We start from the raw sequence: 15,654 nt of genomic DNA, 5'->3' as shown, positions 1-15,654 counted from the left end.
CTAATTCTTCAAAAAGGCTATTACTATTAGGACATGGTTGGTAAACTCTCTCTTAGGAAGAGTATTCCATCAGCCAGCACACTCCATTCTTCTACCATGATGTACATCAGAAAGTTCACAATACACAAAATCAGAACTCTACTGGTGAAAGGGCAGACTATGTCCAGTGAACTTTGGTTTACTCTCCACCACCAAGTTTGCATATTTTCGGATGGAACTCTTAGATTATAACTAGGGGAGGTAAAGCAAGGGACTCTGTGTAACTACACTAGGGTTGTAAATGATATCAGTCACAAGGTCACTTTCCTACCCCTAGTCCAGCAATTAACTTCTACATATAACCAGATTAGGGTAAAAAGAATCATGGCAAACTAAGTCAAAAGGGAACTAAGGAGAAATCTTTGAGAAAATAGGCCTGACTTGAATGTAAAAAAATAAATAAGTTTGTGATGGGCTACTGTGTAGCTGTCACTATTGATGTTGTTTGTGCTTTTAACTTGGAGCCAGCTATAGGATACCTTCGTGGCTAAGGCAGAGCTCAGTGTAGCCAACGTCATAGTTGGAGTTTTCCCTGAGACACAGTGGTAGAAGAAATGTCACATTCCAGGTTTCTGGGAACCAGCTACACAATTCTTAACCTCTCCTGCACATTGGGCATGAAAATAGTGTGGAGAGTTAAATTCGGGGAGAGACTTTGTGAGAAGGGTTTCTGGAGAAAGCTGTAGATTTTTCCCTTCCTGTACCATAGGAAGGGTGGGGGCTGCTGGCTCCTTCACTTAGGTTGAAAGAGGGACTTTAAAAAGACCATGTGGAAAGTTTCATAGTTGCCCCCTCTAGCTTGGGGAACACAATGACCATTGTCTGAATTTGGGCTGAGTGAGAGGCTGGCTAAAGTGGCAATAGACCAGAACACTGCTAACTGAAAAGCAACCGCACTCCTAGGAACTGGTTACAAGTCTGACCCAGATTTTTCTTCTAAGAAAAAAAAGACTTGACAATAAACTAGCCTTATTATTTGTGTAGCACATACCTGACAAAGGTATTTCATATGATCTCATTTGACTTTACAATAGGCTTCTAAGGTGAGCATAATTATGATTACCATTTTACTGATAAGAGAGGCAAGGCTTACAGAGAGTAACTGACCTGCTCAAAATTTCTAGATCTGAGCCAGAAATAATAATGGTTAATACTCACCTATTTCATTGCCATAAGCTAGACACCATTGTAAATGCCTTACCTGTATTAAAGTCATTTAATCCTGCCCATAACTCTATGATGAAGGTACTATTATAAACTCTATTTTATAGATAAGATAAGAAAACCGAGGCTTAGAGAGTTCAAATTATTAGATCTTGTCTGATAGAAAGTAGAACCGATGGAACCTGAACCCAAGCACTCTGGCTCCCCTGCCTCTTGGTGATGTTGCTTCCATCATACTGCATTGGCTGTATAAGAACTTTTAAAACCTAAAAATATCTCTAGGTGAGATTCACAGCTAACAGAGTTGCCAAGCAGCAAACTTTTGAGACCTTCGTGGTTGCTGATGTTAGAATCACTTTAATCAAACTACCAATTTGTGGCAAGCAATTACTTTTAAATTACATAAGGGAGTTGCAAAAGAGTTAATATTTTAAACAGTTTGCACACCCTTCGCACAACTCATTTCTAACATTAATTATTTAGGAAGCGATTTCTTAGGTACACTTCAACTTAGCCCAAGAAGATGGTCACACATTCCAAGTGGCAAACATATTAATAAGGTGTCAATATTGTGCTCTGAGCACTGGGCACATTGACGTTGGCTTCATCCACATTCTACATCTCTCTAGCTGTGCTGTGTTGGAATGCAGGATGAACTGGGTTGGAGCCTGACATTCCTGGCTTCAGTTCTTGATTCTATCAACTATGTAATCTCTGAGTTTCAAAGACCTCATCTGTAGATTGGGAGAAATGCATACCTCACTGTTTTAGAAGATTGGAAGGTAACTTGTGTGAACGGAATGCTTAGTTCAGAGTCTGCCATCTAGCAGATGCTCAGTAAGCTCAGTGTCCCTGGGCCTTCTTCCCCAGTATAATTTCTTAATCCCATTTTGTAAGTTTGGGGAATTCAGTTAGCATTTCTGAACCTCAAGCTTCTTATCTGTAAAATGGAGCCACCAGTAAATATTTCACAGGTCTTTTGTAAGACTAGTTAATTAATACAAAGTAACAGTGCTTTCTGCATTGCGATTTCTGTTACTCATGCCCGTATCATCCAGCAATGCCTTAATACAACTAGCAGTGCTTGCATTTCTTCATTGCTTTTAACTTTCAAAATGTTCCCACACCCAGTTTCATCTTGCCCCTTCCTTCCTCTTCTCTCTTTACAATAACCTTTTATTAAGAAATGAGGCAGTTATGTTTTTCTCCATTGTCCTCGAGGCCCAGTGTATTAGTCCCTTCTCATGCTGCTATGAAGAAATGCCTGAGATTGGGTAACTTATAAAAGAGAGAGGTTTAATTGACACACAGTTCCTCAGGGCTGGGGAGGCCTCAGGAAATTTATAGTCATGGAGAAAGGGGGAGCAAACATGCCTTCTTCACATGGTGGCAGCAGGAAGAAGTGCTGAGCGAAGGGGAAAAGCCCGTTATAATACCATCAGATCTTGTGAGAACTCGCTCACTATCACAAGAACAGCATGGGGGTGGCAGCCCGCATGATTCAACTACCCCCCATGAAGTCCCTCCCCAACATGCGGGGATTACAATTTGGATTACAAATCAAGATGATATTTGGGTGGGGACACCGAGCCAGACCATATCACCCCAGGAGGCCGTGTTACTTGCTTACAAGTTCTCACAGGTGGGGCCAGGGCTGGAACCTGGGTCTTTGGCTCTCCTGTAAAGAAAAGAGCTTATCCCTGATGTCTTGGTGAATGAATCTGTGTCTATGTGGCTCCCGTGGTTTGGTCATTGTCCAGAGAGACCATGATGGATGATCATTGTGAGGGAGGTTGCCTAGCTGCTTCCCTTGCGAGTCCTTCAGGCATGCTAGGCTTTCTCTTCTTAGCACTGCTATCTTTGCATTCCAAATGGGTGAGGGAAAAGCTCACTGCCTCTTGAACTAGATGTTATTTGTGGATTGTTTGCTGTGGGTGAGCTCGTGATTAAACCACAGCAGAACATTTTTGTGATGTCTGTTGAAGATGAAAATATTCTTTTGTGGAGCATTTGTCACTTCAGTGTTCACACTCTGTGACGCCCCAAGATATTTCTCTAAAAACAGCAGCTGCTCCCCTCTCTACCCAAACAAAAAGGTTCCAACCACTCCAGCCCACATTCTCATGAAGGGCCACTGTGTGCAGACCCTGTATTCTGTGGGGACCTAGGGATAAATTGGACACAGCCCTTGCTCTGGATTGGATGTCAGTGGAATCTAGTGGGGAAATCTCCAGCTACTTTGTGGTTTCCCGGTCCTGATCTGGCTGACTTGTGAGTCCCTGGATGCATTCCTCCTGCAGACTTACCCTTGGGGAAGACAATGTCCTTCCCAGAAGGATAAATCAAGAGTTTGGGGGCAGCTGGGACAATTCAGCTAGAACATTCCTGTACCAGGATCTTATCGCCTAAGAACACATGTTATGAAAGATAAAGTAGAAGAGATGAACAAATAGATGGAAGCAAGGAAAAAGTGGGTCTCTCTCAGCAAGTATTTCAGAGTGGGGCGAGAACCAGGTGCAAGCATCTGGATCACAGCCAGGTTTCTATAAAAGAAAAAATGAGTAATCCTCCCTCCCTGCACTGGGGATATAGTGATGGAGAAAACCTGGTCCCCCACCCCCACCCCCACCCCCTGGAGTAGTACAGAATCTGTCACTTGAGTGACACTCTCCCTTCTCTCCATGTCCTGACTACCCTTGCTGCCCACTTCCCTGCCCTGCCTCCTCTGGCCCATCCCTATGGAGATGGGTAGCTCTTAATGTGTGGCCTTTCCCAGGGATAATTGCAAATCTAAAAGGGTCTGTAAGGACAAAGATACCTTTTAAACCTCCCAATATGAGGCTTTAGTAGTGGAATAAGAGGCAACAGTTTATTTTCCATGGGGGTGGGGTATTTGCCTAATGTCTCTTCAGTTTCCACTGTCCACACTGTCATTCTGTCTGTGCCCCAGGCAGGCCCTGCCAAGGATTTCTCCTTCCCAGGCCAGCTCTAATGGCTGCTGGGTGCTTTCTGCCTCTTAAATATCATTTCCACACCCAGTGCCTCTCAGGCTTTACTGAGGTGGTTGTTCTCATTTGTCAGGGACCGGGGTGGCAGGGATACATCTATGACTGTCCTTTAGCTCTAGGAGCTGCACTTTAGCTGTACTTAATTTATGAGTAATTTACAGCTGATTTAAGCTTCTCACTGCTTCTGCAAGATCTCCGCATTTGAATCCTGGGGAAGAGGAGCTGGGAAGTGAAGTGGTATGCAAGATGCCAAATGTTCTTATCTTGCAGAATCACTTCCTCTTTCCATGCAGGACCCCTCGTGTGGGGCCTGAATATGATGAACTCAGGACAGGCAGTGACACTGGGAGCCCCAGATTCATGAAGATCACAGTTCAGAAATCAAGCACTTCAGGGCTAGAGTAGATCTTAGAGGATTTTCCATTTTCCTCATTTGACTAGCCTCTTGAAGCATATTTTGTTATTTTCAGTTTGCAGATGAAGAAACTGAGACCTGAAGAGATTAGTACATCACTGGCTGATGGGGGTGTCTGATGAGGATGATATAGCAATAAGAAAAAAATCAGAGCTAAGCTTTACTAGGCTAATCTGAGACTTGCTTTTCACCTAATCCTCTCTAGACTTGTCCTTATATTTGATTCCTGGTGATGAAAGAGAGACAGGTCTTCTTTCAAAATTAATGAGGTAAGGATACAACTACCTTGTAAGAAGGCATATCCTATGAAAATAAAATCGCATCGAATCTGCAAATAGGTAGAGTAAATGGTCACCTATGTGCTATTTGAGTGGGTCCTGTAGAAATTTTTTCTCCCTCTTGGAAATCCCCCTGTCATGGAGTCCATCACTACCAACTCTTGGGTTTAGCATTACCTTTTTCAGGTTCCTCTTTCAAAAATGCAAATTGTCCTTGAAAGGAGAATATCAGAATCTGAATATGTTGATATAAATTGATGGATCAAGTGATCCCTTCACTGATGGAAAGGACTGGGGCTTCTTTCAGGAGAATGCATACTGAACAGGTTAGAGGAGAACAGGGAGGAAAGGTAAGCAGCATGAAAATGTCACCACCTTTACAATCAAGAGATGGTCCTTGCCTTCCTGGAGATGACAGGCTTGGGCTGAAATCTCACCTTCAACATCAGTGTTCTGGAAGGAAAAGCTGGCCACATTTTCCTAGAGTTGACGATGGTAGGCAAAGTTGGCTCTGCCAGACAGATTACTGATAAAAAAAGCAATTGTAAATCTCGATTGTGCCCAAACATCCTTGTAGTCATGGCAACATCCTTAGATACTTGCAACACTGACAGCCGGGGAGATGGCTAATAATTTCTTCACTGTAATCACTGTCCTATATAAGAAGACTGGATTTTTGATGAGTGATATCTGCAGGATGACTCTGTGTGGGAAGTGCTTAGGAGGAGGTACTGGGGGAAGAGAGGCTTGTAGGGGTTACTGAAAGTGAGTGTGCAAAAAAAACAACAAAAAAAAACAAAAAACCAAATCACTGCAACCACTTAGACGCATGTCTGACCCAGAGGTAAAACATATTCCAGTGATTCTGTTTTAGAAATAGGTCCCCATTGAACCATGCCTTTCTATCCCTCTAGGTACCACCATTACTGTATCCCTGGATTATGGCAACTGCCCTGTGATGGTTAATATTGAGTGCCAACTTGAATGGATTGAAGGATGCAAAATATTGATCTTGGGTGTGTTTGTAAGGGTGTTACCAAAGGAGATGAACATTTGAGTCAGTGGTCTGGGAAAGTCAGACCCACCCTTAATCTGAGCGGGTACCATCTAATCAGCTGCCAGCATGGCCAGACCATAAAGCAGGCAGAAAAACATGAAAAGGTTAGACTGGCTTAGCCTCCCAGCCTACATCTTTCTCCTGTGCTGGATACTTCCTGCCCTCGAACGTTAGACTCCAAGTTCTTCAGCTTTGGGACTCAGACTGGCTTCCTTGCTCCTCAGCTTGCAGATGGCCTGTTGTGGGACCTTGTGATCGTGTGAGTTAATACTACTTAATAAACTCCCCTTTACGTATACATCTAACCTATTAGTTCTGTCCCTCTAGAAAACCCTGACTAATACATGACCCTTAACAGCTCTCCCTATTGTATAGTCTGTGTCCTGCTACTGGTCAACTTACAGTCCAAATCATTCTCATTATGTCACTCTGCTGCTCAAGAATATGTTATAACTTATTTTTTCCTACTGCATTAGGCCTAAACTTCTGTGCCTTAATTTTTCTCCCAATATTACCCAACCCAATCTATCCAAATCTAGTCATACTCCTCAGTACACACCTTCCTTTTGGTTGGGGCTCAGTTTCTTTCCATCCTTTATCATTTCCATGGTTCTTTCATTCTATGCATTTACAGTACTCACTTCTTTCTTTCCCAGGAAATTTATTCTTCTTTTATGTCTTTCCAAATCATATTTATCGCTCAAGTTCCAGCTATGTTACCTCCAAGAAGCCCACAACAAGCTTTCCCTGACTAGTCTGGCCTAAGGCACAGGGTCAGTCTTCTCACTCAGGATCAGTGCCACACAGCTCTACAGAGGTATTGCTATTTCCAGGGGTTAACGTTTGATAGTCTTTTCTCTCCAAAGGACTGATCTCCTTGAAGTAAGAGCTGTTCATTGATATCTCCTATATCTCGCACAAGACATCCTTTCCATCCTTTCTCAACCATGCTTTCTAAAGCACGACTCTACTTTTCCTGCTTTATTTTTCTTCATAGCACCATCACCACCTGACATTATCCAACATTGTTTGACAGGACAAATGAAGCCTCTGCCCTTATAGAACTTACATTTTAGTTGGAGAGACTAATAGCTACAACAAAGCCTGGAGTGTAGTATGACCTCAGTGATTGATTGTTGAATGATTGGCTGAGTGAATGAGTTCTTACTGATTGGCCAATTCACTTCAAAAAGGATGGAGGAGAAACGGGGAGCCACCAGGCCTTTTCCACCATGCACATGGCTACCATAACTTCTAAAAATGAGCCCAAGTATGGGTCTTTTTCCACCATCATAGAGAAGTAAACATAGCTAAGCACCAAAAGTATAAGAATGATTCATTCTGTAGGGACATTGCATCCTCCTGTCAGAAGAGCCCTATAACCAAGTACTATAGACAAGTCAGCTTACGTCTCCTGTAAAATGGCTGTGTGTCCTCCTACCCTGTGGATTGTTGAGGTTCAAATGCAACAAAGGATGATAAGGGTTAAATTATAAATAAACATAAAAATGGGAAGCATTATTCAACCAGCTGTTTGTGTAAAAAACTGGAATTATTTTGAATGGGGATGGCAAGGGAGCTTGTGGACCACCAGTGTGAAAATAAACATAAAAGGCAGGGTTAAGAACTTTTAGAATTGTGCAGGATAATGTAGTTTTGCTTGTTGGAAGGACCTTTTTGGATATGTCAGGGGTTCTGTAAGAAGGCTCCTTTTGTCTTTTGAGAAACATGAATGATGTATTTCCATGATAGAATGCTGAGTGGTAGATGTCCTAAAGAAGCAGTTAAAGAGGACTTCAAAACCTTAGGAATAAAGGAAAGGAAAAGGGACATCATCACTACCATCAGCACCATCATCATGATCATCATCAAATCAGAAACATTTATTGTGACTGGATAATATACCAGAAGCTTTACAATCAGTATCTTATTTAATCCTACAATGGTCTTAAAAGGTAGGAATTATTACAATTTTATCTTTTCCTTTTTTTTTTTTTTTTTTAAGCAGAGGAGAGAGCTGAGATACAAAGAGATGAAATCTCTTGCATGGGCACCCTTAACTAGTAAATGGCAGGGTCAGGAATTTAATAAGAATGGATAACATTTGTTGTGAATTTTCTAAATGTCAATCATTTGTCTAAACATTTGTTTTAACTCAATGAACACAACTCGGTGATGCAGGCAATGTTAAGATTCCTACTTTTCAGAAAGCAAAGTTATGCCAATTATACAAGCTTATGCAGCTAATATGGGAAGGAGCTGAGGCCTGTGCCCAGACAGGTGGCACTGGATTCTTTGTGCTTCCTTGCTACTCTGAGCTGCCTCTTGACTCCCTGCCCTCTGTCCCTTTGCCGTGCTACTTCCAAAAGCAGTTCAGCTTTTATAACCAGAGAAGCTACTTTTAATACTCCTACTAAATTAAATTTAAGGGACAAACACAGAAAAGAGAGAGAGGGACTTAGCTGAGGCTGGGAAAGAAACAGCCTGGATTGCTGAGGGGAGTCCCAGTGAAGAATCTCCTGGAATTCTTCCCACCTGAAGAAAGCAGATGTCGTGAAGCCATTAACAGGCATCGTAAGGAGGTCTAATAGGCCCACATCTGAGTGGAAGATGGTTGTCAGTGGGGCATGGGGGTGGGGCTTACAGCACTGTGTGAAAGGTTTGCTAAAATGGAATTATGGTTTATTGAGCGGCAAAGAGAAACATCCAGCTGCCTGAGAATTACTTTGACAGGATGCAAAGGCAAGAAAATATTGTGTAAACCTTATTTACAGATCAATAGATAATCTTTCACACACAAAAGGTCAGCTCCAGGAAGGCGGGGCAGTAAAGAAAGAAATATTGCCTGTAAATACAATATTGACTTAAAAAAATCCACCCAGATGAATCCTTTGATGCATATTCTTCAAGTTAAGAACATTTCTTTATGCATGAGTTTTTTTCCTAACCACTTAAGGTTCCTCAGTGAAGCATGAAGGCATTGATGAAGAGCACTGATTTCTAGTTGTCTTGAATTCTGTGGCATCAAATGAGCAGCATGAAATGGCATCAACAGGGAGAACTTCAGAACAACATTTTTAAGTACGCGTGTGCAGAAATTAGGACATTCAAGTCAAATAGCAACTCACCCCTACCCCTTGTAATCTCCTGCTTCAGTGGCTGTGATGATTAACATTTATCCTGGCTTAAGAAAAAAACAAAATGAAACAAAACCAACAACTCAATCCTACTGGTCCCCACTGAATTCCTTCATCCATTTTGTGTTTTTTTCTTTGTCTTGAAGCAAGTAGTTCATCATCCCAAAGAATATCTGAAATCGTTGCCATCTACCTCTACATGGCTGCTGGATCATGAAGCTGTTAGGATTCCTGCTCAGATGAAAATAAGCATGGAAGATATGCTATGGAATGAACTGTGTCCTCTCAAAACTCAATTGTTAAAACTCTAATCCCCACTGTAACTGTATTTGGAAATAGAACTTCTGGTAGGTAATTAAGGTTAAATGAGGTCGTAAGTGTAGGGCCCTAAACCTGTTAGGATTATTGTCATTATATAAGATAAGACACCAGAAACTCACTCTTGCTCACTCAAGTCTCTCTTTCTTCTTTCTCTCCACCTCTCTCTCCCTCTCTCTCTCTCTCTATCTTCCCCCCCCACCCCACCCCCACTTTCTCAGTCTCACTCTTGGTACTATTTGAGGACACAGGGAGAAGGCAGCTGTCTGCAAGCCAGGAACCAAATTGGCCAGTACCTCTTGGACTTCCCAGCCTCTAGAACTGTCAGAAATAAATTTCTGTTGTTTCATTTATTCAGCATATGGTATTTTGTTATGGTAGCCCAAGCTAACTAGTGTGAGGTGGAAGCTTAATTGGGTTTTGTTTCCCTGACAAAATCTTTCAGATTTAGAGGACCACCTATGAGTTTAGGTGATCCCTCTTAGCAGTTTGGAAAATATTTCAAAGAGCTAGAGTCTTAGCCCTGAATATATATATATATATATACATATATATATACATATATATATACACACACATATATATGTATATATATATGTATATATATATTCACACATATATATACACACATATATGTACACACACATATATATGCACACATATATATACACACATATATATACACACATATATATATACACATATATATATACGCACACACACATATATATATATATATATATATATATAAAATTTATTTATTTATTGCAGGTAGAAGTGCCTTTGGAGGGCAGAGTTGCCATACACTGAGGAGGAGTACACAGCTGGGAAAGGTCCACCCTGGGCAATAAGTCAAAGCCTTAAGATAGACAACTCTTAGTCTCAACTCCCTAATGGGAGATCTACATAGCAATGGATGTGCAAACATTTTGTACAGTGTAGAATTATATAACTGCAATGAATTGAACGTTTGTTTCCTCCCCAGATTTATATGTTGGAACCTAACCCTCAATGTGATGATATTTAAGGGTGGAACCTCTGGAAGGTAATTAGAGTTAGATAAGATCATCAGGGGAAGACCCTCAAGATAGGATGAATGCCCTTACAAAAAGAGGAAGAGACATGGGATCTCTCTTTCTCTCTGTGTATATGCACCAAGGTAAGGCCATGTGAGGATACAATGGGAAGATGGCTGTCTGTAAACCAGGAAGAGGGCCCTTACCAAGAACTGGCCAGCTGGCATCCTGATCTTGGGCTTCCAGCCTCCAGGACCATCAGAAACAAATGTTTATTGTTTAAGTTACATACACAAGCTACAGTAGTCTGTTAGAGCAGCCCAAACTGGCTAAGAAAACGATATGTTATTTTTCAGAGCAATCAAGGAGAATCCCTAGACAGTGACATAATCCCTTCCAAATCCTTTCTTGTGCTTTTCTTTCCTTTGAGAGCAGGTTTAAAATGCCCTGAGAACAATAATCTTCTCTCAGAAAAAGATGTGGCTGGAAGTGTTCACCTCCAGCTTTGTGTGAACTTGATACAGGACTGAGGACTACTCAACACCCCAAAGTGAGACAAAAAGACACAAAGAGGAGGAAGGACTTAGTGGCAGATGGCACAAGTTTCAGCCTTTTTCAGAGGCAAAGGCATAGCTCTGTTTCCTCTGTTCTCCCTCTGAGAGGAAGGCCACTGTCTGGAGCTTTGCTTTCCATGCCCACATCCTTACAAGTTCAAGTATCTCCCCTGCCCTCATCTCCTAAGGGAAGGGCCAAGGGGGTCCTCATTAATAAGAACAAATGGTGCTGGCTGCAAGATGTGGGCCAATAATGAGGTCAAATTCTGAATCCTTTGGTTTCAAATTTTGCAGTGATTCCTCATTTCTCATTTACCTGTTTCCAATCCACCATTCTCAGATATGCTATTATTATCATGGGCTAGGGATATCTATGTGAAAGGCTGGTTTTCTTCTTGGGTTTGTCCTTGGTAGGAGTGCTTTGCATTAGCCATGTGTGATAGTTTATGAATGAAAGTGTCTCTGGGGATGCCTCTCCATGTCCTAGAGAGCATTTGTTCTGTCACTGAAGGCTGTATGATCCCCATATTCCACTTTGGCATTTTCCAAAACAAAGGAAGAGAAGGATCTGGAAGGGAGAGATGGAGTTGGGAGAAAGGAAGAAAGAATGAAGGAAACTAACTGGGTAACAGGCACTAATAATTTTATATTTCTATAGTTCTTTATAGTTTTTAATATAAAAACAATTTGCAAAGTGTTTTTTTATTAAAGGCATAATCTTATTTGGTTTTTACAGGCACTCTATAGATAAGCAAACTGAGGTTTAGAGAAAGTAATTAACCAGCTAGCTAATAAATATCAATGTTCTATTTGGATTCCAGTCCTTCTGAATTCATAGTTTTTCGTATATAGTTTCTTTTCCATTCTGTTCATTTAAATGCAAAGGCATGCTCCAACTTCCTCTTTTTGAACCCATGCCAAGCATTTGTAGGTAAAAGCTGAAGGTCTTAATCGGCAGCATAATTATTCAACAACTTACTAGAATTTTCCTGAGGATGGGCTGGTAGACTTTGAGTATTTGACTAGAAATAGTTATCCTACAAATATATTTATTAATGTTTTTGAGCACTTCGTATTTGACAAAATATTTTCATATCTAAATCTTGTTTGAGGCTCACATAAGCCATGTGAGTCTCTCAGAAGTCCAGTGATTAGCCCGAGATTTCTCAACTATTGCATGATGGAGTCAGGATGAAGCCCTAGATTTTCTGATTCTGAGGTTCATGCTTTTTCTGTTATCACATATTTCCTCTACTGCTATGTGCCTAGGCATGTTAGCCTCTGCAGAGAGCATAGCAAAGATTCTGTCCCTAAGGAACATGATCAACTTAGAGATCAAGACTCCCAAGCCTGAAAGTAGAAGAGCTCATAACCCTAACCTCTAAGCAGGACTGGCTACATAATTTGTGGGATGCAGCGTAAATGAAAATGCAGAGCCTCTTGTTTAAGCATTTCAAGATGGTAACAGCAGAGAATGAAACCCAGCAGTCCTCTGAGTGTGGGGGCCCTCCTGAGCACAAAGCCCTGTACAACTGCACTTGTGTGCCCATGAAGCCAGCCTACATCTGACAGTAACTTAGAAGCAGATGACCTTGTTTATTTTTCAGACTCTTTCTGGGGTACCTGTCAGAGAGCAGAAGTTCCAGATCATATGGACTGTCTTCTATTAAGTCTTTTATTCCCTCAGTTCTCATTCAGAGAGCTAAGGCACATGATAGCCCAGTGTTTCTTATTATACCTGTTAAGTCCAGTTCTTATGAATGAAAATTTAGGCACAGAATCATAATATCATTAATAGCCAATATTTACTGAGCATCTACTCTCAGAGGCGCAGTACAAAAATGTTTAAGTACTTTAAACTGATTGCAAAAGTGGCTTCAATTCTGTATCCTTCCCAATCCCTTATGTTGTGACTTTGCAGCTTTTCCCATCAAGAAGTAGCATCTTCACCTTTTGAATCTGGATGATTCAGTGAATTATTTTGGTTAATAGAATGCGTCAGAAGAGACAGTGTGCTAGTTCAGGATCTTGGCCTTAAGATGCTTGTAATCTTCAGCTGTCTGTCTTAGAACCCTGGGATTACCATGAAAACAAGCCTACTATGCTACCCTGCTAGAAATGAGTGCCTCTTGGAGGAGGGCTGAGTCATCCCAATTGAGGCCATCCAGGGTGGCCAACCTCCAGTTGACCTGCCAATTAACAATAGATGTATGAATGAACTTAGCTGAGGTCAGGCAGACCTAGTCCAGATCGGCAGAACCATTCCACTGATCAACTCACAGACAGATAAAAAATGACAAATAGTCGTTGCTTTAAGCCTCTATTTTTGGGTAATGGTTGGTTATGTATGATTATGATGCTAATAGATAACAGATATGCAAGGATTATTATTCCATTTTCTTGATGAGGAAACAATATGCGAGGTTAAGTCCATACCTATGATCAGTAGCTGGTAAATGAACCCAGAAAGTTTAACTCCAGAGACCAAATTCTTATCTGTTATTTTGTGGGGTCCCATTATAACACTCATGGCTCTGTCAAGCCCTCAGCTAACCTGAAAGCCATTTGAGTGGAGGACGCAGTGCTTTTGCTGATAGGGGCAGGCCCAAAGAATAGAGCTGAAACACTAGGAGTCTCTGCTGATAAAATACCATGTGTGTTATTAACCAAAACATACAAAATAAACAAAATAAAATGCTGTAATTTATCAAGGGAAAAATGCATATATGCAGAACAAGAGAGACAATGGCTTTGAAGTCAAGGTCACAAGCTAAATGCTAGCAGACGTTTTGGCTGCATCTCATTAACACTAAATTATGACCGAGTTCTGTAAGAGGTCCATGTGACAGTTCTATTAATGCAAATGGCATTTCTTATGTATGTTTTTGCAAATGAAAACAAGATATAATTATGTTGGTAGAATTTGCTCATTAAACTAAAATCCATCACCAAGTATCTCTCCACCTCCACTTCTGCCCCCCACCACCATACTTGATCAAAAGTAATTGCTCCCCAGAGTATCAAGTGGGCCTTTTAGTAAAATAGGCTTGCACTGTTTAATCATAGTGGGGGTACCAAACTACATGAGTTCTTACAGATATTGAAGGTTGGGAAGGTTCTGGAAGGCCTCAGTGTTGATGTAGAGCAGGTTGTTGGCCTTTTCAATTCTACTGTAAAAGAAGAAAAAACATGCTAGTGATCTTGATGGTAAGGAATGCTGTAGTATTTTTCACATTTTACAGAGTACATAATAAATCATTCATCCCATCCACTCATCCACCTATCTATTCATCCATCCATCCATCTATCCATCATTTCAATAAATATTGAGGGAGCATGCAGTGCCTTTTACTACACTAAGCTGTGAAAACTAAATATTAACCCTATCTCCCTGCTGTTTCATTCTCATTACCTGGGCCTTGTCCACTGGAGGCAAACAGAGCATTGGCTGGATGAGTTCTCATCACCCTGAGCAGAGCTGCATCTTTAACCAGTAAGAATATTCCAGGGTTGGAGGAGGCTAAGAGGTTAGGAATGAGACTAATATGGTGAAATGAGTGTTTGTCTGGTCGGGAGGCAAGAGAAAAAGGAATGAAAGTAATGAAAAAGGGCAATGAAAAATGGAAAAGAGGTGAAAAGAAGGAAGGAAAAAGTGAGGGGCAAAAAGATATTAGAGGAAAAGAGAGTGAAATGGCAAAGAAAAAGAAAGTTGGGAGAACAACAATCGATACCTTTTTGCTTTTAAGCATGAAATCCAAGCATACAGTAGCTGGGAATGGCCATTGATTCCCTTTGTGCAGTAGACTGAGGCTGCTTACTCAGAGCTCATGGAAAGGGGTGACTTCTGCCCTATGTTGGCTTGTGCTGTGTCTTGATCAACAGTCTGGAAGTGAGCATGTTCACATTTGGATTCCAACACAGAGAGCCTGCCCTTTCCTTGTCTTGCTGGATCAATGTGTATTTGTAGAGATGCTCTCTGTTAATTAGTTCCTCCCTGTTTCATTAGCTTTTATGTTGCTGTAACCTGTAGCTACCCAGATCTAAGTACCAGGCAATTAATCATTTTAAGTACAGTCAGTGCTACATGGAGGTGAGCACCTCTTCATGCAAGGAAGAGATGAAAGACCCAAACCACTACCTTCACTGTCCATTGAAATGTATCAAGGGATGCCTGCTTGACCTTGCCCAGAGGGCTGGATGCCCTTTGGTTCATTTCTCTGATAATGTCTGTGGGTTCTTCCCAACTAGACCAAGCAGAAAGAGAAGGAAGGAAGAAGCATGAAAGTAATGGGGAGAGGGAGGGTGAACATCAGTTGCAGAGTGCAGAGGCAATGAGGAAAAATGAAGGTAGGAGGCAGAGTGGGTAGAAGGAAGTAAAAGGGAGAGGGGGATTGCCAAATGAACAGACTGAGTGTCATTCCTAAAGAAATTCACACACACGAGAGGGGGATTGCCAAATGAACAGACTGAGTGTCATTCCTAAAGAAATTCACACACACGTGTGCGTGTGTGTGTGTGTGTGTGTATTTGTTCCCTACTGATACTTGGCAAATGCTGAAAACAAAGTTCATCCTTGTTAAAAAGATACAAAAGACTCAAAAGATTAATGTTCAAGTTCTTATTTGAGTGTGGATTTGGACAGATGACCTTAGATAAGCCTTACAACTT

The 15,654-nt window shown here is 41.3% G+C and overlaps 1 protein-coding gene across 1 annotated transcript in view; it reads right to left on the bottom strand.

The window, feature by feature from the left end:
- The window catches only part of FSHR (follicle stimulating hormone receptor), a 202,353-nt gene that overhangs the window by 38,090 nt on the left and 148,609 nt on the right, over window positions 1–15,654 (bottom strand). The window contains exon 4 of the mRNA XM_032177126.2: window positions 14,082–14,156. Within this exon, the coding sequence (XP_032033017.1) occupies window positions 14,082–14,156 (75 nt within the window). The remainder of the gene's footprint in view (window positions 1–14,081; window positions 14,157–15,654) is intronic.

This window comes from Hylobates moloch, unplaced genomic scaffold (assembly GCF_009828535.3).
Source record: "Hylobates moloch isolate HMO894 unplaced genomic scaffold, HMol_V3 SCAFFOLD_15, whole genome shotgun sequence".
Classification (NCBI taxonomy): domain Eukaryota; kingdom Metazoa; phylum Chordata; class Mammalia; order Primates; family Hylobatidae; genus Hylobates; species Hylobates moloch.
Note: the sequence above shows the minus strand (reverse complement) of the source record. Positions and strands in the feature narration are given on the sequence as shown.